The 22,764-nt window shown below is 49.0% G+C and overlaps 1 protein-coding gene across 1 annotated transcript in view; it reads left to right on the top strand.

Annotated features, from left to right (window-relative positions):
* RBM20 (RNA binding motif protein 20) overlaps positions 1-22,764 on the top strand; it is a 207,401-nt gene that overhangs the window by 168,895 nt on the left and 15,742 nt on the right. The window contains exons 10-14 of the mRNA XM_029244821.1: positions 8,668-8,747; positions 10,745-11,393; positions 18,075-18,182; positions 19,572-20,232; positions 21,777-21,911. Coding sequence (XP_029100654.1) covers positions 8,668-8,747; positions 10,745-11,393; positions 18,075-18,182; positions 19,572-20,232; positions 21,777-21,911 — 1,633 coding nt within the window. The remainder of the gene's footprint in view (positions 1-8,667; positions 8,748-10,744; positions 11,394-18,074; positions 18,183-19,571; positions 20,233-21,776; positions 21,912-22,764) is intronic.

Here is a 22,764-nt window from a genome sequence, read left to right on the forward strand (position 1 = left end):
CAGCTAAGTGTCTCCTCCTTGTCAGCCACTGGCCTAAGTGCTGGTGGGAAGGAGAGCACAAGAAAAGATCCAAAAATTACCCACTGCCTTTGAGGATATCACATGGAAAGGCAAACCCATTATAACATGGCAAGAAAAGTGCTCATTGAGGTAAGTACAAGATGCAAAGGGGTGCTTGGGGCAAGATGACTACCTACCTGGGATCCAAGGAGGATTTTAAGAGAAGTCTTGAAAGATGAAGAAAGAAGGGAAAGATGGTTGCTTTTCAGAGGTGAGAGTTCCAAGCATAAACCCCTGAGTGAAACCCAGACACGTCTTCAGTAACTTTTTCTTCATCTGTCACCCCCTTGATCTTTTATTCTCTCCTCCATCCTCTCTATGTTTATTGTCTTAAGCCCCATAGAAAGCCTTCTAAGCAGCACATGACTGAGTTGGCCATTGTGCGAACTAAGGACTGAATTGAGGTAATTCCAAACAGGGCTTTTGTTTTTGTTTTAGCTTGCTCTACCATTCTCTTCTTTTTTGTTTTATCGTGAAGTATAACATACAGACAGAAAAGTGACTAATTTTATATTGCACAGTTGAAAAAGTAATAATGGGTGAACTCCCATAAATCGCACAAAACCACCACCAAAGTCAAGAAATAGGACACGGACAGCACCAAGAAGATTTGTAAGCCCCTTCTTGTGCTCAGCCCCTCCCTCTCCCCTCTCCTGACCCTGAGATAACCATTTCCTTGCTTTTCCTTATTATTCTACCCCCTCTCTATGCCCTTTTTTAACATTATAGTTTAGTTTTACCTATTTTTGAACTTTATGTGAATGGAATCATACTGTGTTCTTTCATTCAACGTTATGCCATCTATGTTGGGTGCATCTTTATTTTCATTGTTAAATAAATTTCCATTGTGTGACTATAAATTTGTTTAGCCATTCCACTGTTGATGGACATTTGGGTTGTTCCAGTTTTAGGGTATTAGAGACACTGCTACTATGAACATTTTCAAACATGTTATCCCAGTACCCATGTACATGTGCGTATAACCAGGGAATGTACATAACTAGAAGTAGAATTGCTGGATCACAAGGCATGCTTACCCTCAACTGTACTAGATGATAGCATTCCTACTAGTAGTGTCTGAGAGTTTTCAATAGCTCATCTTCTTGCTAACACTTTGTCTTGTCCAACTTTAAAATTTTTGCCTCTCTAGAGAGAGTGTAATGGTTCATCATGATTTTATTTTTTATTTTCTATATTAATTGAGGTTGAGAAGTTTTTCATGTGTTTGTTGGTTATTCCATCTAGGTCTTCTCCAGTGGGAAATTTCTTTTTAAGCCATTTGCCCATGCTTTTCTTTTGGATTGTATCTTCCTGTTGGTTTGCAGGAGTTCTCTTGGCTGGAGCCATTAGTCCGTTTGGATTTATTGTATTTCGTGCCACATTTGTGGTTAAATCTAACTTCTTATTTTGTGCTTTCTACTGTCCTATTTAATGGGATTTTCCAGTTGACTTCAGCTCATTCCATATTTAGTTAGGGTCCATTTTGTTCAAGGCTCACAGCCCTTAATCTGCCTTCAAGGTTCAAGTCAGAAGACAAAGGCTCAGTGGTTGTTTCTAGCTAGGACTAGCATTCTGACAAGTCTACATATGTAGATCAGTAATATGTCAACCAGTTGTCAAAGTCCTGATTCTGCTTTGCTTGCATTATTGCTTCTGAAGTTCATTTGTCAACAGTTCTGCTTCAGGCAGAACCTGGCACTTTTTTTTCCAACTCATGAAAGCCTGTTGCTTTTCTCAGACAAGTCAACGATCCCACCCCATTCTATACCCAAAGTTCTTGTTCTCCTGGATTCTGCCCTGGGGCTTAGAATTGAATTACTGCACTGAATTCCCAGGGGAGCTTTGGTCTCCAAATGAGATGTTGTCATAAGGTTCTAATTAGGATTAACTGCAGTGCTCTCCTTCTTAAAGTACCAAGGTGTTTGTAGTCCCTTATTGTGAGAGGTCCTTTGGGGTGGTGCCAAAACTGTGGGTTAAAGAGGTCAGATGGTCAAAGTTTGCATTCAGCAGATGTTCAGTGAGTGCTCACTGTGGGTGGGAACTGGGCCAGGCCCCACGGATTTGGAGGTAGCAAGTCTGGGGAGGCAGAACACATAACAGAACCGTCAACAGCTATGTGACCTACACTAGATTGCAGAGTGGTAGCGCCAGCCTAGCCTCTATGCCTTCCCTCTTTGATGACCTTGGGCAAATTGCTTGACCTCTGTGAACCTCAGTTTCCAGATCAGTAAAGGACTATACCTTGTGTTCTTTGATTCTAAGCATTTTTTTTCATACATGGTCTCTTTGAGGCTCACAATCACCCTCCCCTATGAGGTGTGTAGGGTGGATAATAACAGTAATTACAATAGTACAACAATAATAACAAGAATATATACCTTTAATTGAGTCCTGGGTCAAGTAATGTGCCAAGCACTTTAATACATTATCTACTGCAATCCTGGCATCAGTACTGTCAGACAGGTATTATTATTTCAGTTTTACAGATGAGGAAACTGAGCCTCATAGAAGTTCAGTAACTTGTCCAAGATCATAGTTACTGGAAGAGCCATGATTAAAACCTAGGACTGCTTTGGTTTTGCACTGTATTTGCATCTCTGTATTGTGTTTTTATAATCTCTATTGTCCATGTGAAAAACAGAGAAATCAGGTAATTTGCTTACAGTCATCCAGTCAGTAAGCAGCAGAGATGGTATTCTAATAGAGCTTATCAAACTTCAATGTGCATACAAATCACTTATGGATCTCATTAAAATTTCTGATTCAGTAGGTCTGAGGCAGGGTCGTGATTCTACATTTCTCACAAGCTCCCAGGAGATGCTGTTGTTTCTGGTCCTCAGAGCACACTTTGAGTGGCTAGAAAACATTTTTCCTGACCTTTAGTAAGGATTTTCTGCTTCCCAAGCAGTCACACTGCCTCTATGTGCAGGCATCTCAAGGCATGTTTCCACTGCATAGAAATATGTGCCTTGTGGTCCCTATGTTGACCTGAATCAGCTAGAACTTTAGCATAATGGCTAAAGTAAAAAAAGGAATGTTTTCACTCATGTAACTAAAAAGACCAGGAGTAGCCCTGGCTGCAGGCATGGCTGCATTCAGGGCCCAAATGCTATCATGAGGACTTGGTTTCTCTCCACTCTGCTTTCGGTTCTCTTGGCTTTGTCATTGGGGTCTCCCTGCAGTGGCCCCTGACAGCCCCCGGCTCTCTCCTCTAGGCGGCGCGATGGCTTCAGTGATTCCAGCAGCTCTGGCGCCTCAGCCTCCCATTTCCTTCACCAAGAGAAAGCTGGAGTTTTTCCTAGTAGCTCCCACAGAAGTCCCGAAAGTCATTCCAGTCAGGCTAGCTTTGGACACGTGCTCTTCCCTGAGCCAGTCTCTGTGGCCGTGCTGTGACTGGCCAGGCCTGTGTCACTTGCTATGTCCTGGGAGCAGGCTGCAGAAGAGAGGATGGTTCCTGGGGAGGCAGACAGCAAAGCGCTGTATCCACATGTGTCACTGTATCCACATGTGTCTCTGGGCCAAAGGGCTACCACATGGGGTCCCGCCAGGGCTTGCAGAGGTGGGGGAAATTTTGATGGATCTCTGTCCTGGAACTTTACCTTTTGCTCACCAGGCAAAGTGGAGGGAGAAGAAGGAGAGATTTTAAGGCACTTTCTCCTCTCCTCTCTTGAATATTTCCTCATGCCAGTAATCTTGTCTCACTCTTTGTGGCAGAGATTTTATTCCTCAGGGCGTTTGGGGCAGAAACTTTCACGTAATAGGTGTCCAACAAATGTGTGAAATGAATGAGAAAGAGAAAATCTGAAGGAACAGTAAAAAGTGAGTGTTTTCCTGCCTGCAGACCTGCGTGACAAGATTGGTTATTCTATAGAGACTTCCCCAGAGTCACAGTGTCTTACCGGCAGAAGGGAGCTTGGAATAGTTTAAATCTGTGTGTTCCAGTCACTCCATCAGAGAACTGTCAGGGGAGTTTTCAAGTCCTCTTGCCCAGATGTTCTCATTTAGTGGATTGGGGTGGGACTGAAGCTCCCAGGTGGTTTGGGGACAGCGGGCCTGGTTTCAGTGTCACTGGTAAGTTGCCAGCCTCCTGGCCACAGAGATGGTCCCTGGCCCTGGGAAGCAGTCTTGTGAGTGGTCCATGATGCTCTTGGTTAGGAAGAATAAATCAGCAAATGGTGATTGAGGGTCTTTTCCATATAACATGTGGTGCCGAGAGCTACAATGGATACGAGAATGGTCCTCACTTGGGGAAAGTTTGCTGTCTCACTTGTGATTATTTTCCCAATCACAGAACAGCCTCCTAGGGCCACTGTCAGCCCAGCGCCCCCTGAAGTTCCTTCTGTTCAGGTCACACGGCCCCGGTGAGTCAAGGAATGGGATTATTGATCGCAGCCATTAGTGGCACAGGGCCCCGCATGGAAGGAGCGCTCCACGATGACTGGCTGGAGAGATGCAGGGATGGGCTGACGAGAAAGATCATGACAGCCTACAAATACTATACGCTGGGGTTGGCGGAGATAAACTGGGGAGATAAACAATTCTCGTGATTTCAACCTGAGTGCATACGTACGGAGCTCCTAGAAGTTCAGTGGCAAAAGGCAGTGTGACTTGCTTGTGTAAAGAAGGGAGAGATTCCTGAGTAGGGCCTTGAAGGATGAGGCAACTTAACAACAGAGAGGGGGTTTCTGGGCAGCAGTTGGGTGAGAAGAGATGTAGAGCCTGGAAAGCACACTCATGTCAGAAACAGTCAGGGCTGCTGGGACAGGATCTGGCTCTGACAAGTTCAGGGCTCATCTGGAAGGTTTCAGCATCTTCCTGGGACTCTGGAGACATGTAAAACAGCCGCGGAGGGGTCCGGAGGCACAAAACTCTCTGGCAGCTTCTTTTATGCTGGCCCAGCATCTGCCTCCCTCTGAGGGCACACTTCCCTGGGACTGTATGGGGCTTGGAAGCTCACCCTTGTCCTAAAGTAGCAAGATGTGTTGACCAAGAGCACTGTGGATGGTCCCCTGGGGGCTTGTTGACAGTGGAAATGGATTCACCGTGGGGGGGCTGGGGTTCAGTATACAATTCTGTCTACTTTTATGTGTGTTTGAAATGTTCTTCAATAAAAAGGTACCCCCAAACATCATCGCAGACCTACTCCGTTCTCTTCCGTTTCCACTCCCCTGCAGCGATTACAGCTTTATTGTACCTGCCTCCTTTATACCTTTAAACACAGGATAACGAGGCCAGGCCTAAAGAGGAAGATGGAGAGGATTTTCTTAGAGTGAAAAGTTGATTCTGTTATTTGAAAATCTTTGGCCACTTCTGACTCCTTCTCAGATGGCAGCTGGCAGGGTGTTTGGGCCAGAGAGTGCCAACAATTTGGAATTATCACTTAAAAGAGAGAAACTGACCTCTGGTCCTCAGAGGGGGGTCACAGTGCCTGTGACCGCCAGCCCCAGCGTATAGTATTTGCAGATCGTCATGTCCTTTCTCGTCAGCCCATCCCTCCATCTCTCCAGCCAGTCATCGTGGAGCGCTCATTCCACGCGGGGCCCTGTGCCACTAACGGCTGCAATCAATAACCCCATTCCCTGCCTTACCGGGGCTGTGCGACCTGAACAGAAGGAACTTCAGGGGGCGCTGGGCTGACAGTGGCCCCAGGAGGCTGTTCTGTGATTGGGAAAATAAGGGGCAAGGAAATAGTTAAGCCCAGAAGAGGCTCTTCTAGCCCCCAAAGAACTCTGGATGCATCTCTTTGACCCCCTGGGGGACCACATTGGGCCACTAGAGGGTGTTTCCATCTGTGGTGCTTGATTGGGTGCTCTGCCCTCATCAGGCAGCACCCAGAGGGGAAGGGCCCGAGGGGCTGCTGTCTGTGGTGGTGGAGATGCAGAAGGCACCATGAGCTCCTAGAACACCTCTGGCTCTGACATTGGCCTGACCTGCCCGTCCCTGCAGGTCTCAATCCCACCACCCATGCTACCCCTGGGTAACCGGCAGAACCTCAGCTGCTCCCCGACCAGGCCCCCTCCTCTCACCCCAGGCTCTCCTGGATCTGGACTGGAAGGAACAATCACGAGGATATGAGATTCCGGAGAGCAGAAGAAAAGTGTTGGGGACTTTGGGGACTCTTTTTTGCCACAGAAAGCCCCTGATCCAACCCCCTCAGGGAATTTGTGTGTTCTGAAAATTCGCCATGGTACATTGTACCCAGTTTGGGGGCACATTCTTTAGCCTTCGCCTATTCCAGCTTGGCAGGATGAGGACAGATTTGGGACTTGGGATGTGGCCTCCCCGATGCCAGGAGATCTTATCACACGCCCCTGCACTGGATCCTGATGGCTCCCTCCGGCTTTCCCAGGCTGGCCCGCATGGAGGCAGTGCTGCAGTGGGTCTCCTGGGGACCAGCCATCCCAGGCGGGCCTCTCCCATGATGGTGCAGTAGGCAACTTCCACCTTGTGGCCCAAGGTGGGGAGGCAGAAGGAAGACTCACTCAGTGGAAGCACCTCCACGTGAACCGTCTTGTTCTACCCACAGGTGGTGACCAACAACGCTGGCGGGAGGACAGATGGTCTCGGGTGGGGTGGAAGGAAGCATCCTGGGCAGTAGCCTTCTTCTCCGCCCAGGCCCACAGCCCCAGCTCTTTTGTTGCTTGGCCTTCGGTCTCTGCTTCTGGTCCAGTTTAAGCAGCTCAGGTGCTAGTTGACAGTGCAGGGCTTGGGTGATCTGGTTACTTTTGGTGACACTTCCATATGCTTACAGAGGGTCAACCTTTATAGCTACAGTCAGATGAAAGGGACCATTTGCCAAAAGTGTGAGGCTCCTTTCGGGTGGGTATCCTGACCAGTGCTCAGTTCCTGGGCCTTTTCTTGAACGGGGATTGACTACCTTCTTGACCTCCTCCTTCTTCACGACCACAGGGCTAGCGGTCACTTCCTTCTCTTTGACGTTCTCTCCTCTTGCACTTCGAGTTGACAAGAGATCCCTCCCTGGCTTGAACATTTTACATCCTTTCCCTAAGTCCAAGCTCTGACTTCTCCCCTGAACCCACAGGCAGCTCCTCCTTTATTCTCTCCTGAACTGTTTTCCCAGCCCAAGCTTCAATCTTAACAATAACACAGATAAGCAGCTGTGCACTCAGAGGACTCACAGAATTCTAGTCCCAGCTAATCACAGAGCTCAATTCATATCTCTGGTCCTGGGTTTCACACCTATAAAATGAGATATTTGATGGTACCTAACATTTGTATAGCTCTAAGATTTCATGATCCTTTGTTAATTACGTAGGAAAAAAAATTGAGGATAAAAAGAGCAGTTGATTAAGTTTCTTAATAAAATTCTTTGTCAAAAGTTGACATCACCAGGCTTCCCTGGTGGCGCAGTGGTCGAGAGTCCGCCTGCCGATGCAGGGGACGCGGGTTCGTGCCCCGGTCCGGGAGGATCCCACATGCCGCGGAGCGGCTGGGCCCGTGAGCCATGGCCGCTGAGCCTGCGCGTCCGGAGCCTGTGCTCCTCAACGGGAGAGGCCACAGCGGTGAGAGGCCCACGTACCGCAAAAAAAAAAAAAAAAAGTTGACATCATAGACTGAGGGTTTTTAGGTCTTTTTTTAACCTCAGTATTACTGAGATATAATTCACATACCATAAATTCATCCTGTTCCATACATTTTAATTGGATGAATTTTGTGTAGTCTTTTGGAAAATGCTTCCTTCCTTCTGTGCTCCTGAATTTCTTTTTTTAATCATTTATTGTTTATTGTTTTGTTAATGTTTGGCCAATCTGGGTTTAGGAAAGGGCTTTGGCTGGGATTTGGGAGCTGGCGTGGTCCTGTCCTGGCGCAGTCATCCCGTAGTAACTTCTGGGAAGGGCAGAGCCTTTGGGTGCCTGGCCTCCTCAGCTGGGAAGCCTGGCTCACAGCCTGCACTGCCCACCTTGCAGATTTACGTTGAGCACAAAATGACCCCTGTGGATCCCCGCACTGAAGTCAGGAGTTGCAGGAAGCATGGGGCATAGAAAGGACCTTGGAGTTAAAATGCCTGTTGTCAGGTCCTGATTTTCTAATGATCTCTGTGACCTTGAGTGTGTTCCTTAACACAGCACAAGCCCAGGAATCACCCTAGAACACCGTGTGGCTGGTGGCTGGAGCTGTGCCAGGCAGAACTCTGCCTCAGTGACCTCTCTGGGTCTCAGTTTCCTCAGGTGTAAGATGTGGAGGCTGCATGTTAGTGATCTTCAAGTCTCTTTCCAAGTTATAATGCCTTCCTCCCTCCCGCCCTCTTTCCCTTCCTTCCTTTCACATTTTAGATATTTGCTTTTATTTGGAAGGAGGTGGGAGGTGGGTATTAACAAATGCTGCTTTTTCCCAGCATGTGGATGGTGAGCCTCAGGCTCCTTCCTTCCCAGCTCAAGGGATGCCACGTGCCCTGGACCACGCAGCCGCACCGCCATTCAGCATTATGTTCATACTCTTCATCCTCTGGATTAAACTTTTTCTTACCCTAAAAAGGCACTTTTCCCCCTTTGGTGGACAGGGCAATGAACCCAAGTCCTAGCTGCTTCCTTCTGGTGTTTGCAAGGCCATCTCTGGTCTGATGGTGACCCCTCTGACTTTGCCTAGAAACCTGGGAAAACCGTGGCTGCCATCATCCAGGACATCCATTCCCAGAGGGAGAGGGACATGTTCCGGGAAGCAGACAGGTGAGGCCCGGTCTTAGGTCTCAGGGCAGATTCTGCGTCATTGGAACATTCTCCCCTTTCTCTTTCTTAGGGGTATTTGAGTCACTCTGTGCTCTGCCCTTGCCTCTGCCCTGTCCATCAGCCTCTCTGGGCCCTATATTTCGATGTGCCTGATGGAACGCATCAGTCCAGCCCAGTACTCAGGTTAAATCTCAGAAAAGTTCAAGATGCTAAGCTTCCCCTCAGCTGCGCCTCCTTTGTTGTCAAGGAGTATAGGAGGGGATCTGCTGATATATGGCTCTCAAGGGCAAATGTACACTCTGCTAAAACAGCCTGAAAGTGTGTCTGTGTGTTGTGTGTGTTGTGTGTGTGTGTGTGTTTGGTGTGTGGTTGCACTGTGTGTGTGTGTGTTTGGTGTGTCTGTGTGTATTGTGTGTTGTGTGGTTGTATTGTGTATGTGGTGTGTTTGTGTGTGGTGTGGTGTGTTCTGTGTGTGTTTAGTGTGTGTAGTGTGGCTGTATTGTGTGTGTGTTGTGTTTTGTGTGTGTATGTTTGGTGTGTGTTTGTAGTGTGCGTATGGTGTGTGTAGTGTGTTGTGTTTGGTGTGTGTGGTTGTATTGTGTGGTGTGTGTGTTTGGTGTGTGTTGTGTTGTAGTGTGTGTGTGGTGTGTGTATGTGGTACGTATGTGGGCGTATGTGTGTGGCGTGTATGTGTGGTGTGGGTGTATGTGTGGTGTGTGGTGTGTGTGTCTTCTGTTTAGAGCCAGCCCTTGATTTTTCTTGAGCTGAATGTAGGTGTAGAAACATCCATGACCTGACCAGTCATTTACTCTGAACATCGAGTGCAGTCACATTTCCAACTCATTTCTCCCAGCTGAAGTTGTGACCCTGCCAAGCCCGGGCTACAAGTTCACCACTGTCACTGCCCTATGGAGACAGTCCCTGCAGAGGCCACTGTGGAAAAAGCAGGAGCAGCACCTGGCCGGCACATTCTGTGGTTCTTACCCAGGGCTGCCGCAGATGGCACTCTAACCTCGCTGCAGAGGGCCCGGCCCAGGCTGCTTCCCCAGTGGAGGTCAAGGCTGGTCCCAGTGAGCCACGTCTCTTGTCCCCTGGTCAGTGAGGACTGTGTGGTTTTCCTGTATTTGGGAACCAAATGAAAGTTGCCTGTCCTTTTAGAATGTCAGGTGGATGACTCAGTTGACCAGCTTAATAACAGCCTTTGTGTGTGTGTGTGTGTGTGTGTGTGTGTGTGTATCTTTGTATGTAGCTGTTCAGGTTTGGGATTTTTGTTCGTTTGTTTGTTTTTAATATTATAGTTGTTTGGGTTTTTAAAAGACGTGTGAAGCCACACCGTGACCCTGCAGTTCTGTGGTAGAGTCGGGGTGCAGGTGACCAAGAGGTCTTGCTCTGAACCCTATACGGGCTGGGGTCTTTTTCTGTGTTTCTGTTTCTTCATCTGATACATGAGCAGGTCAGGGCTCTAAGGATTCTTCCAACCCCAAAATGCCTTCCTAGAAAAATGGAGCCCAATAGGTGGCCTTTATTTCGGTAGAGGCCAGGTGGAGGGGCGATTTCAGTCTCATAGTCAAGAGATCGGCTGATTGAACCCCGGGGTTAGGCAGTCTTGCCTACCAGGCTGGACCAGGGCAACTCGGCGCACCCCGCCCCCGCCCACCAGGAGAGTCTCTTCCTCCCTGAGCGTAGCTCATTTCCAAGAGGAAGAGAGCTGGGGTGAGCCAGAACAGCCCAATTTTTTATCCCAGTTCCCAGGAGCAGAATGAGTAAAGGGGCAGAAAGCCCCCAGGACTGTGCTCAGGGAAAATCCCTCCCAGAAGCCTGGAGGGAGGAAGAGCTTGTTCCTGGACCTCTCTGTGCGCTCTGCGCAGTTGTGGTGAAGCGTGTTATGGCCAGGTGGGGTCACGCGCACAGTATGTCTGTTGAAGAGACGGGGTGTATCTGGGGATGGAGGCTGAGGAAGGTGCAGATTCTAAAACGGCTCCTTTGCTCCCTCACAGATACGGCCCAGAAAGGCCGAGATCTCGAAGTCCGGTGAGCCGGTCATTGTCCCCGAGGTCCCACACTCCGAGCTTCACCTCCTGCAGCTCTTCTCACAGCCCCCCGGGCCCCTCTCGGGCTGACTGGGGCAGCGGCCGGGACTCGTGGGAGCACTCGCCCTACGCCAGGAGGGAGGAAGAGCGAGGCCCGGTCCCCTGGAGGGAGAACGGGGAGGACAAGAGGGACAGGATGGACACGTGGGCGCATGACCGCAAACAGTACCCCCGGCAACTGGACAAGGCCGAGTTAGACGAGCGGCTGGAAGGAGGGAGGGGCTACCGAGAAAGGCACCCGAGGTCTGGGTCCCCCAACCCGCTCCACTCCGCGTCGGGATACAAAAGCCGAGAAGACGGCTACTACCGCAAAGAGTCCAAGGGCAAATCGGACAAGTATCTGAAGCAGCAGCAGGATGTCCCTGGGAGGTCCAGGAGGAAAGATGAGACCAGGCTGCGGGAAGGCAGACACGCCCCCCCTGACGGCTCGGGCAGGGAAGACGGGCTGGAACCGAAGGGCACCGAGTCGAAGCAGAGTGAGAAAACCAGAACCAAGAGACCTGATAGAGACCAAGACGGGGCTGATAGTAAAGAAAGCAAAATGGCAGAGAATGAGGTAATAATGTAATCCCTTCCGCCAGGTAAGGAGAGGCAGGTCCCACGGGAGAATACTATTAATAGAATGGTGATGGACGTTTATTGAGTGAATGAAACATTTACTGAATGTTTGCTCTGTACCAGGCACTGTGCTAAACACTTTATCTCAATTTAATCCTCACGGCAAGCCTATGAGGTAATACTAGTAATGATACTATCATTGCTATAGATGAGGAAACCGAGGCACAGAGAGTTTAAGTTAGTTGCCCAAGGACACACAGTCAGGAAATGGTGGAGCTGGAATGGTGATCTGGCTCCAAATCCCACAGCACCCTGCTGCCTTTACTAGAAATTAGGCAGGGACGTGATGCAAAGTCCTTCTATTTTGTCTGTTTGTCTAGAGTGGAATGGCCCTGAGGTGTTTGCACCCACAGACCATGCCAGGGGAGATTAGACCTTTGGTTCGCTCCATCCTCCTGCCAAAAACGTCTACCAGTGTTGGGGCTTTGATGAGAGGTGGTAAAGGAGAAGCAGCCACCACCCATTCAGTGATACTGGGCACCCAGGGCTTGATGTGTTTCTCTAGACCCGGTCCACAGTGTTTTCCTTCCACTGGAATAAAAATGCTCAGTAGCAAAAAAAAAAAAAAAAAAAAAAAAAAATGCTCAGTAGCTGGCTGGCACCTTTCATCCAAGTGATTCAGCCAGGGCTCACAACGTGCTGCACGACTTCAGTTCACACAGTGGGTAACAAGGAGGACTCTGGGTACCAGGTTTATACTCTAGTTTGGCTTGCGCTTCTTTCTTGCCAGAGCCGCCTGCATTTAAGTAGGAGTGGGATGGTGGAGGTTGGCGAGGAGGTGGGGGTGGCCTGCATAAAGAATCCACTTAAAAAATCCTACGTGCGGGCTTCCCTGGTGGCGCAGTGGTTGAGAGTTTGCCTGCCGATGCAGGGGACACGGGTTCGTGCCCCGGTCCGGGAAGATCCCACATGCCGTGGAGCGGCTGGGCCCGTGAGCTGTGCGTCTGGAGACTGTGCTCTGTAACGGGAGAGGCCACAACAGTGAGAGGCCCGCGTACCGCAAAAAGAAAAAAAACAAGAATCCTACATGCATATCTTTTAGTCTGACCCAGGAGCTGTTGACAATGACTAAGTCCGAATAAGAATCCCAGGCCTCAACTCCATGAACACTGAAGGGCCGTGCTTTGGCCACGACTTTATTCCTACATGCACTGCCGGGGGGTGTGCTAGGCACAGGGGTTCAAAGATGAGTAGGAAGTAATCTTGTTATGGCAGAGATTAAGTTCTAGTGGTGGAAGCCAACCTACAAAACTAACTTACATACAGTGGGGCCCCTGCTGGAGTCGAGTGGACGGTCAGCTCTGCACAGGAGAGAAGGAAAGCTGCACAGAGGAGGTGGCATTTGAGCTGGACATCGAAAGTGGGGAAAAAGGCAGTTTGGGAAGCAGCAAGGGCAAAAGTGAGAAAGGAAGACTTTTTTTATTGCTGATTTATAATATATTAGTTTCAGGTTTACAAAGTAGTGATTTGCTATTTTATAGATTACACTTCATTTAAAGTTATTATAAAATATTGGCTATATTCCCTGTGCTTTACAATATATCCTTGTTGCTTACTTATTTTATACATAGCAGTTTATACCCCTTAATCCCCTACCCCTATCTTGACCCTCCCACCTTCCCAGTCCCCCCTGGTAACTACTCTTTTGTTCTCTGTATCTGTGAGTTCTTTTCTGTTTTATTATATTCATTCATTTGTTTTATTTTTTAGATTCCACATATAAGTGATAACATACAGTACTTGTCTTTCTCTGTCTGACTTATTTCACTAAACATAATTCCCCCCAGGCCTATCTATGTTGTTGCAAATGGCGTTATTTCACTCTTTTTTATGGCCGAGTAATACTCCAGGTTCTTCATAACAGGGAAGACTGTTTTGAAGAACCTGGAGATACTCAACGTGGCTGTATCTTTAGGGCATATTAAAGGGTAATGTTTTTAAGTAAAATCATGGCTCTCATACAAACATAAAATGAATACATGTCAAAGGTATTGTTTAACTCATTAATTAATGAGGGAACCAGTAAGATGTGAAAGGCTGTTCAGAGGAGAATCCAAAGAGCAGGCATACAGAGGCACTCAGTAATGCTGAGGTGGATTTGCTAATAGATGTGAAACTGGCCTCTTCTGTGGGAATCAGTGGCATCTCCAGCAGATAAAGTCCCTTTGCGTCTCTACGAACAAGAATCATTTGTCCTATTATCACATTTCTGCAATTTACCAAGTTGTGAAATAGCTCAGTTCAAGCTAATGAATGGTGCAGACTCCGATAGAATCAGGTACCCTGGAAGGGTGCTAGACAAATGCCCAGCCTTCCATTGGAAGGACTCCCAGCAATCTTTTTTGCCCATCTCAAAGTCTGCCACAACTTCCCCTGGCAGAGCAGGGGAAGCACAGGAGATGAGATTAGGGGAGTGGGTGGGGTGGGCCCATGAAGGACCTCTTGTGTGTACTTGAACTGGATCCAGAGAACCTGTGAACTAGTGGATGTTTTTAAGAAGAGTGTCTATGCTCGGAGGTGTCCAAGGGGCTGGTGATGGGTCAGTACCTTGAGAAAAGAAGGAAAGAGAGTGAGAGTTGGCAGGGCCTCAAGGCCTCATACACATACCACCAGTCTGGAACCCTCTGTCCCCCATGGCAAAAGGGCGGAGCTGCCCCTTTGCCCTCCTACCCACACTTCTGAGACTCTTCTTTGGTAACTTCTCCTATTGTACCCACCCTACTTTCACTGGTTTGCACAACATTGCTCATTCATGGTGACGCACGCTGTGGATCATCCTAAGAGCCCCTGATGCAAAAAAAGCTTCCCAGAAAGGCCCCGTGGGTTTCCCCACAATTCTGTCCTGCTAGTAGGTTCTGCCTCTAATAGCCCTAGAGTGGGGTCAGTAGGGACTTGTTGGGGTCCCCAACAGATTGTTTCTGTGGGTTTGGAGCCAGGCAGCCAATACCATTTGATGGAATAACAGCAGAACAAAGAGTTTTCCTCACTGATCTCAAACTTCTCATCACAATCTTGAGAACAACCTAGAACCCACAGGGTTGCTCCAGGAGTCCGAGAACAGGCAGTGACTAAACTTGGGGAATGAAGGCAGCAGGGCTGAGGACAGGGTCCCTGCCTTTCTTATGATATACCAGGCACCTCCCACCACAGGGCCTTTGCACATGTTCCCCTGCCTGGGAGCCCCTCCCCCACCAAAGTCCATGTGGCTCCCTACTCACTGTCACAGTCTCCAAAGTTTATTCCTGGCCACCACATAAAATCACAACATCCCAACCCACTTCTTTTCCTTCCCTGCTTTCTTTTTCTCGGTGGCATCTGTCTCCTTCTGACCTATCCCCTAATGTCTTTATTTTATTTACAGTCTGCTCTCCCTCCCAACCCTCCCCTACCCCCATCCCCCATGTAACCTCCATGAGGGCAGGAATTTTTGTCTGCTGTGCTCACTGCCCTGCACCCAGCTCCTAGATTAGGGCTTGGCCCAGAGTGGGCATTCAATAAGTATTTGTTGAAGGGATGAATGACTGAACCCAGACTCTGGAGGTAGAGGCCTGGCATCTGAGAACCAAGTCACACCCTGTTCTTCTCAGCCTCAGTTTTCTTGTTTGTGAAATGGGTGTGATCACAAGGCTGCTGTAGGACTTTAACAAGCTTGTGCTCACGGGAAACCCTGAGAGAATGCCCAGTGCTGGGGAAGCCAGTGTGTGCGCTGCTCAGTGTTTCTGGGTGGCCACAGCCAGACATGAGGCCCAGCCCTGACCATGAGACCAGAGGTAAAAGAAAGAAGTCAAGTCACTGAATAGGGAGACTTGGAAAAGAAGCGCTCCCCCACTTTCCTGGAAGGGGCATCAGGGTTTACAGAACCAGGTGCCTAGAGAAGGGAAGCCAGGCAGCTGACACAGACCAGACAGCATGATTGAAGCCAAGGTGGAGAGCTGGGACCGTGGTGGACCAAGCAGGAGGTACCTGTCTGCTGGGGCAGCCACTGCTCAGCTCCAGTCCGTGGCTGCCATTCAGGCACAGCTGCCCTGTGTTGTCAGATTTCCCGTTTCTTAGAGCAAGACCAAAGTCCAGACGCAGGTATCTGTATGAAATTTGCCACATTTTAGAAACTGTATAGAACAAAACATGTCTGTGGGCCAGATGGAGCCCCAGGTGTCCCCAGAATGCAGCCCCGAGTATAAACAATCCCTAGGAGACAGAAATAGCAAACCCACTTATGTTCAGTTCAAAGCCCAGACAGAGACCCAAGCATGCTGGGAGGCAGGTGTGTACTTGTTATTCACTCCACCTTCTCCTACCTGTCTCCATTCTCGTACTGCCCAGTGTTCGTGGAGCACCTAGCACTGGGGCTGCAGTTGTGAGCCAAAGCTAAAATGACTCTTGATCTCATGGAGCTCATGGTCTAATGAAAAACATGCTAATCAAATAATTCCTTAAATGAGTACACGAGTGTGAGTGTGAAGTGCTAAGGAGATGGAGGATACAGTGCTGTTAGTGCCGGTAAGCAGGGGTCCCCTAACCTCCAGTTAGGAACCTGGCTGCACAGCAGGAGGTGAGTGGCGGGCAGGCGAGCAAAGCTTCACCTGCGGCTCCCGTCACTGGCGTTACCGCCTGAGCCATCCGCCGCCCCCCCATCCCTCCCCGTCCATGGAAAAACTGTCTTCCACGAAACCAGTCCCTGGTGCCAAAAAGGTTGGGGACCACTGCCTGTAACGAATCAGAGGCTCTCCTTGGTTAGGATGTGTGGCTGCTGGGATTGAAAGGAAAGGTGGGTATTTACTGGGCGAAGCAAAGGGGAAGAGAACGAAATGTTCAAGCAAGAAGGTGCAGTGAGGATATGATAGATTTTGCATTTTGGAGTCATCATTCCTCATCACCTCGGGGAGAATACACTTGGGAGGGGGCTACAGAGCAGAAGTGGAAGACCACCTAGGAGGTGGTTTAGCAGTAACCCCGGCCCTGTGGTGGCAGCCCTGCTTGCAGCAGTGGGGACCTAACACATTGCTCCCTGAGCTGCTTGGTGGCGGGATGGGATGAGTGCCTTGGTTGCATTTGTCTGTTCCCTGTAAGCTGCTGTCACCTGGAAATGCTCCCAGGGCCAGGGGTGCACTGAAAGGCACTGCTCTATCTCCTTTGCCTGCAGGGAGGGAGAGCAGGTCCGCCTGGCGGGGGGCTTTTGGCGGCCAGGCTGTCCCTGCCTCTCCCAGCTTGAACTGGAGGGAGTCTCTTCACTGTGTTGACATGGGCGTGTGCTGCAGGAACTGCCTGGGAAGGGTAAGGGCTATTTATTTTGACAAGGGAGGGCCATGGATAATTTATTCAGGAAGACAAAAATAAAGAAAAGTGGTCCCCTGTTGGTAGAAGCTCTGGATTCTGAGGGCTAAAAAGGCATTTGGAGCTGCTTTGAGCTCAGGTCGGCTCAGAAGGCTGGAGCAGAGCTTCCGCTCTGAACACCGGAAAGAGCAAAGACTCGAGGATTTAAACCGTCTTCTCCTGTCCCATAACAACTGGTTAAACCCGTCAGCCCTGAGCTCCTGCCCCGGCTGCCTCCTTGTCGGCAAAGACGGGTGTGTCTTCTCTTAAGAAATCAGAGCGAGAGTGGTTTACTTTGAGCCAACCTCGGCCAAAATTGTCGAGAAAATGCAACTTGCTCCCAAGAATGCCCAGGAACAGTGATTGATTTGGTGGCCAAAGTTTGTCATGGGAGAATGTCCTCCTCAACCTTCTGAAATGGGGATTGGCAAACTTTTTCTACAAAACACCAGAGAGTAACTATTTTAGGCATATGGGCCACGAGGCAAAATTGAGGATATTATGTAGCTAATGTAATATAAGCATTTAACATACAGCCATTTAGAGACATGAGAAGCATTGTTAATTCGCAGACTGTACAAAAAAGGGGAACTGAATCAGATTTGGCTTGAGGACTGTAGTTGGCTGACCCCTGTTTTCAAGGCTGGTCAGAGACCCTAATTCTCAAAGCAAACATCTGCTTTCAGTTGTTCAGTTTCCCAGACATGAGCACTAGTGTGAGGGACTTAATCTGAGGGAGGGAATAGGAGGAAGGAAGACGGGGCGGGATTGCTAGTTGGGCTATAGCTCTACGACAGAGATAAGGCAAAAGAGAGGTGAGAGGGGCCCTGATTGGGTGACAACGCCCTTCCTACCCATAAGTGGCCTGGAGGTGATTTTTTTTATGGCTAAGACTGATCTGTTGGTGAGATGTCACCATGATGGTTGTGAACCCCAGGGTCAGTTCCCCCTTGGCCCCTTTACTCACCCTCACTGTCTACAGATTATACAGCTGCAAAAAGTACCCAGTTTGCCAGGGACGTCTGTCTCCCTAAAGCCCTCAGGCCAGCCATGAAGACATTTCTGTGCCTCCGTTTGTGTGACCTTGAACAAGTTACTTAACCTCTCTGAGCCTCAGTTTCCCCATCTGTATAATGAAGATGATAATAGCACCTGCCTCTGAGGGGTTCTGTGAGGATAAAGGAAGTGATGTGTGTGAAACACATCCGACAGCATTAGCTGTGTTCAATAGTGTTGTTTTCCTCTTGGCGTGCCCTCTGCCACTTCTCACTGTTGACTTGATTTGTTCTGCTCTTCCTTTGGTAAGGCTGAAACAGAGGAACAGGACAGCATGGAAGAGAGCCCCCTGCGTCTGGGCAGGCAGGAGAAAGAAACAGAGTCCTCTGATAACACAGAGAACACAAAGGCAAGGAAGGTAAAGTTTGTCCCAGATGCTGGCAGTGTAGCCACATCAACACAACAGCCACTGGGCTCCAAGTCACAGGCATCCCCATCCTGCCGGGTGATGACCTGCCTGCTGCATGGGATGTGCCTGAGACCCCACCAAGCGGGTCTGTGAATGAAGCCAGCACTTCTTGGAGGAATGGCTTTGCCTGGGATCCTTGCACAGTCTTTATTGAGGAAATCTTTACCACATGCCTGGGCTCTGCCTCAGTCTTCAGTAACTTGGCTGCGCTTATAAGAGAAAACATGTGCCCAAAAAAGACTCAGCCTTCAGAGCCAGGCTCCCAAAATAGGCAGCTGCCTTGGGAGGGGCTGGAGGAGGAAGGGAGCTTTGGGTACTCAAGCTGGGGTCCTGAACCTCAGCAGGCCCTGACCCTGGGATTAACAAAACATCTACCGTGCTTGTAAACATTATTTTACTTAATTAAAATGAAAAACCCAGTTACAGGGCTGGGGCTGCCACAGCAAAAAGAAGTGTCCTTGGAATGTGGCCAGCTTCGTGCCTTTCCGGCCAGGAGAGGCAGAGAGATGAGTATCGCTGGCGGGGAAACTGATCTCCTAAAGCTGGTTGCTGGGTCCGTGGGCTGCTGGGGAAGCAAGGGGAAAGTTTCGGGAGGGGCCAAGTTTGAGCCATGGCTACGGAGGGTTGCACCCTTGCTGGGAGAGGTTGTTTGGGAGGATTTTGTAGGGACTTTGCTGCAGTTAACATTTAGTGATGCCCTACTTGCAAGGAAATAGCTCCAGCAAGTTGATGCGTGTAGCGCTTACAACTCAATCATTCATTTGTTCAAAAACTATTTATTTTTCGGAATTAAAAAAAATAAAATTTCCAGAAATTGATCAGAAAAAGATGAGCAGAGATTGATATCTATTATTAGGAAGCAGGCTAAGTAACTTTCATTGGAATCCTACATGGGCATTAACAGTTAAGGTGTAGATGTAGATCCGATGATATAGAAACACCTCTAAGCCACATTACTGAATAAAAAATGTGTTGCCCACAACTAAAAACACAACTAAACAAAACAAAAGAAAAAAACTATTTATTGAGCACCTACTATATACCAGGAGTTGAAATTCTTTGTCCACTTGGTGGGTTAAACATTAAGGGCTTATTCCAACTCCTGTGCTGTTTGGAGCCTCATCCTAGGGATAAATCGATGATAAGAGACTTCTCATCACTCATCACAGTGATTTACAGCTCCTAATTACCCAGTAAATGTTCCCAGGTAGGAGTAAGATTGCTCAGCATCTTTCTGGTTTGAGGGGTCCTGTGGTCAAGGTTTGCACCCTCTTCTGGTTAAATACCAAGACCCATTCCTCAGCCACCCTCTGACCTCCATTCCTCATTTGTATTCAGGAGCAAGATTCGGAAAGTGGAAGTGAGGCAGAGGGGGAGAGCTGGTGCCCCACGAACATGGAGGAGCTGGTTACAGTGGACGAGGTGGGGGAGGAAGAAGATTTTATCATGGAACCGGACATCCCAGAACTGGAGGAAACTGTGCCCATCGAACAGAAGGACACAATCTGTCCAGAGATATGTCCCTGTGTGGCAACCACCTTAGACCTGGACTTAACCAAAGAGTTCACCAAGGAGGGAGTCAAGACCGTAGGTAAGGAGGCTGCGGAAATCAGCCTCGAGTCGCCCAAAGAACTGCCGTCTGCTTCCGTGAGCTGCCCCAGTGACGTGGACGTGGAAACGCCTGGCCTAAATCTGGATGTTGAGCGGAAGCCAGCTGAATGCGAGACGGGCCTCGCACTGGAGGGCTCAGATTGCTACGAGAAGCAGGCAAAGGGAGCAGAGAGCTCAGATGTTCGTCTGGCCCCTACACTCCAGCAAATGTCTTCCCCCAGGCCAGCAGAGGAGAGGGCCTGGCAGCCTGGTCCCTTTCTTGATGACTGTAAGGCCAGGGGGACCCTGGAAGATGGGGCTGGTGAAGGCAGCCCCTTGGAGGAGAAAGCCAGCCCCCTCACCAAAACAGACCTCCAAAGCCACGCTTGCCACGGAGTGTCGACCCAGGGTAACTACCTCCTTTTTCTCCTGTGCAGTTGGGTTGATGGGACCACTGCTTCCCTAGAGCAGCGTATGGGCGTGTGCAGGCTGGAACGAACAGAAGTAAGGTTTCAGCCAGCCTGAAAGCTGGTGCAGAAGGCAAGCTTAACAGCCTGGCTAAATTGTTAGAGCTTTTAGGCAATTGGTGTAAAGGAAGTCGGATGGGTGGCCGCATGTTTCTGAGAAGCAAGCTCAGATAGGATGGACTTCTCTGAATTTACGGGATCCCAGATGGACTGTGCCAACTAAATTAGCAAATGTTTGGAGTTATCAAAGGAGCTTTGGTTCCTAAGGATCGGCAAGCAGCCTCTCTTGCCTGCACCACCGAGGACCACCCAGGCCGTTGTTTCTGTGAGGCCTGAGTGAGGGGGCGGGAGCGTGGGAGGCAGAGAAAGGAACAGGCAGAGGGAAGAATGAGGGGCTCACGAAGGGGCATGGCCGGTTCCCATTCTCACCACCTCAGACCCACTTTTCTCCAGAGTCTGACAGTGAAGCAAGACTTGTCCCGGGAGCTCCTCCACCTCCAGTGGAGGTGATGTGTGTCTGTGCCTGGCACTGTGACATCATGAAAGACAGAGTTTAAAATAGGCTAAGCCCTGTCTTCTGTGCCAAGTGGAAACTAAAGATCCATCAAGGACTGTGGGGGAGGGGAGAGTAGTCCTCAATTTTCTCTCAATGAAAATAGCTAGAAATTCATTTTGCAGAAAGCCTGCAGCATTCCAGAGTTTGAAGTCAGGGGGATAAGAGTCAAGGGCAAAAAATATAGAGGAAAGGCTTAAAAATAAACATGTCAACCCAGTGCTCTGTGGTTGGCACGAGCTGGTAGGTGGGCTTGGACTTCCCTCCATGTCAAGCTGACCTGAGCTGTTTTTCGCCTGTGTGGATCTGAGTCTCCATGGAAACTCTGCTGTGAGCTGCCTTGTTGCTAGAGAAACACTGAGGCCTGGGCTGTGTCTACAGAAGGCAAGAATAAAGGAGCGAAGTGTTGTCACCTTGCTCTGATTGAACCCCTTGTATTTTGCGGTATAGGTCTCGACATGCACTGGTGTTAATGGCTTATTAGCTTAGCCAGTGTTTGGAGTTCATATTTAATAACACTGCTCGACAGGCTTGGGGTGAGAATGGCATTGCCTTTTCTGCCCGCCTCAGTGCTTCTGTGGACATCAGCACAATTTTTGCACTTCAATAATTCTTCTGCCTGCAGAGATGGAGTTGTTACTGAACCGGGGACACGGGGATAGATCATCCCAACCGAAGGCAGCAGCAGCCCATCCCCCCCACAGACCTGATGCAGCTGCTTGCCAAGTTTTCTTGCGTGTGGCATTCTTTTGGCAGCGGAAAAAGCTCTTTGTTATAGCACTTTGGTTCTAATTGGCAGCCCTGGCCTAGTCTCACGTTATTAAGCAGCACAAGGGACTGTTTCCCATCACACAGTGCAAGGAGTACAACTGCAGGGATTCTTTGAGGCATGTTGTGTTTCATTACCGCTTTGCCCTGGCTCATGTTTTGCAGATAACTCCAGGTACATGGAAATGAAATCTCTGGACGTGAGGTCACTGGAATACGCTGAAGTGGAGCTGAAACAGCCCCTTTCTTTGCCTTCCTGGGAACCTGAGGATGTGTTCAGTGAACTTAGCATTCCTCTAGGTGGGTGAAATACACAGTCCTTCCTGAGAATTTGGCTCCAGGAAAGGATAGTCCTGTAATAACATCTAAGAGCTTGAGAGGGCTTTTTGTCATCTTGTTGTCTTTCGTGTCTGATGCAATTACCTAGATGTGCGTGCTGCCTTAAAGTTTCTTGAAATTTCAGTCTCCCACAGTAGACCAGATACCTCATGGGGCCAGACTTTGAACGGCACTGCCCTGGGAGCCAGAGCAGAGACTTGTTTTCCCTGTCAGGAAATGCTTTATTCCTGACCATACAGCCCTTATTCAGCCAGGGAAGCAGAGGCCGGCAGCTGCCGTAAAGCCAATAGCTGACTCACTTTGTTATACAGCAGAAACCAACACAACATTGTAAAGCAATTATACTCCAATAAAGATGTTTAAAAAAAAAGAAACGCACCTCTTCTGCTAAGGTCTTCCCTGCCCTCCTGGCCCCAGCCCTTCTCAAAACAACGCTGCCTTGTTTTCTCTTTGAGAGACCAGCTTCTCTGAGCCATAGATGCTAAATAGACTGTGTCTTGGGCAGACCCTATAATAGTTGATAGAAGAGCACTGAACAGAGACGTGGGCCCCTGTCCTTCCCATGCTGGGTAACTGCATGTCCTCAAACAAGTCATACCCAGGAATGTTTTTGGGGTTTTTTTTCCAGTCACTGCAAGTCCTTTATTAGCAAGTCAATTAGCCCCCGAGGGACTAGTCAACATGGAGGCTCACCCTTTCCATCAAGTTTCCTTTTTTCCTTTTCATCTGCTTTTAAAACTTTCGTTCTGTTTCCAGTCCTCCAAGTATGCCATTTAGTCAGATTCAAAGAGCAATCTTTCTTTTTTGTTAAAGG

The sequence above is a fragment of the Monodon monoceros genome, unplaced genomic scaffold (assembly GCF_005190385.1).
Source record: "Monodon monoceros isolate NGI ecotype Baffin Bay Population unplaced genomic scaffold, NGI_Narwhal_1 Super_Scaffold_4, whole genome shotgun sequence".
NCBI lineage: Eukaryota > Metazoa > Chordata > Mammalia > Artiodactyla > Monodontidae > Monodon > Monodon monoceros.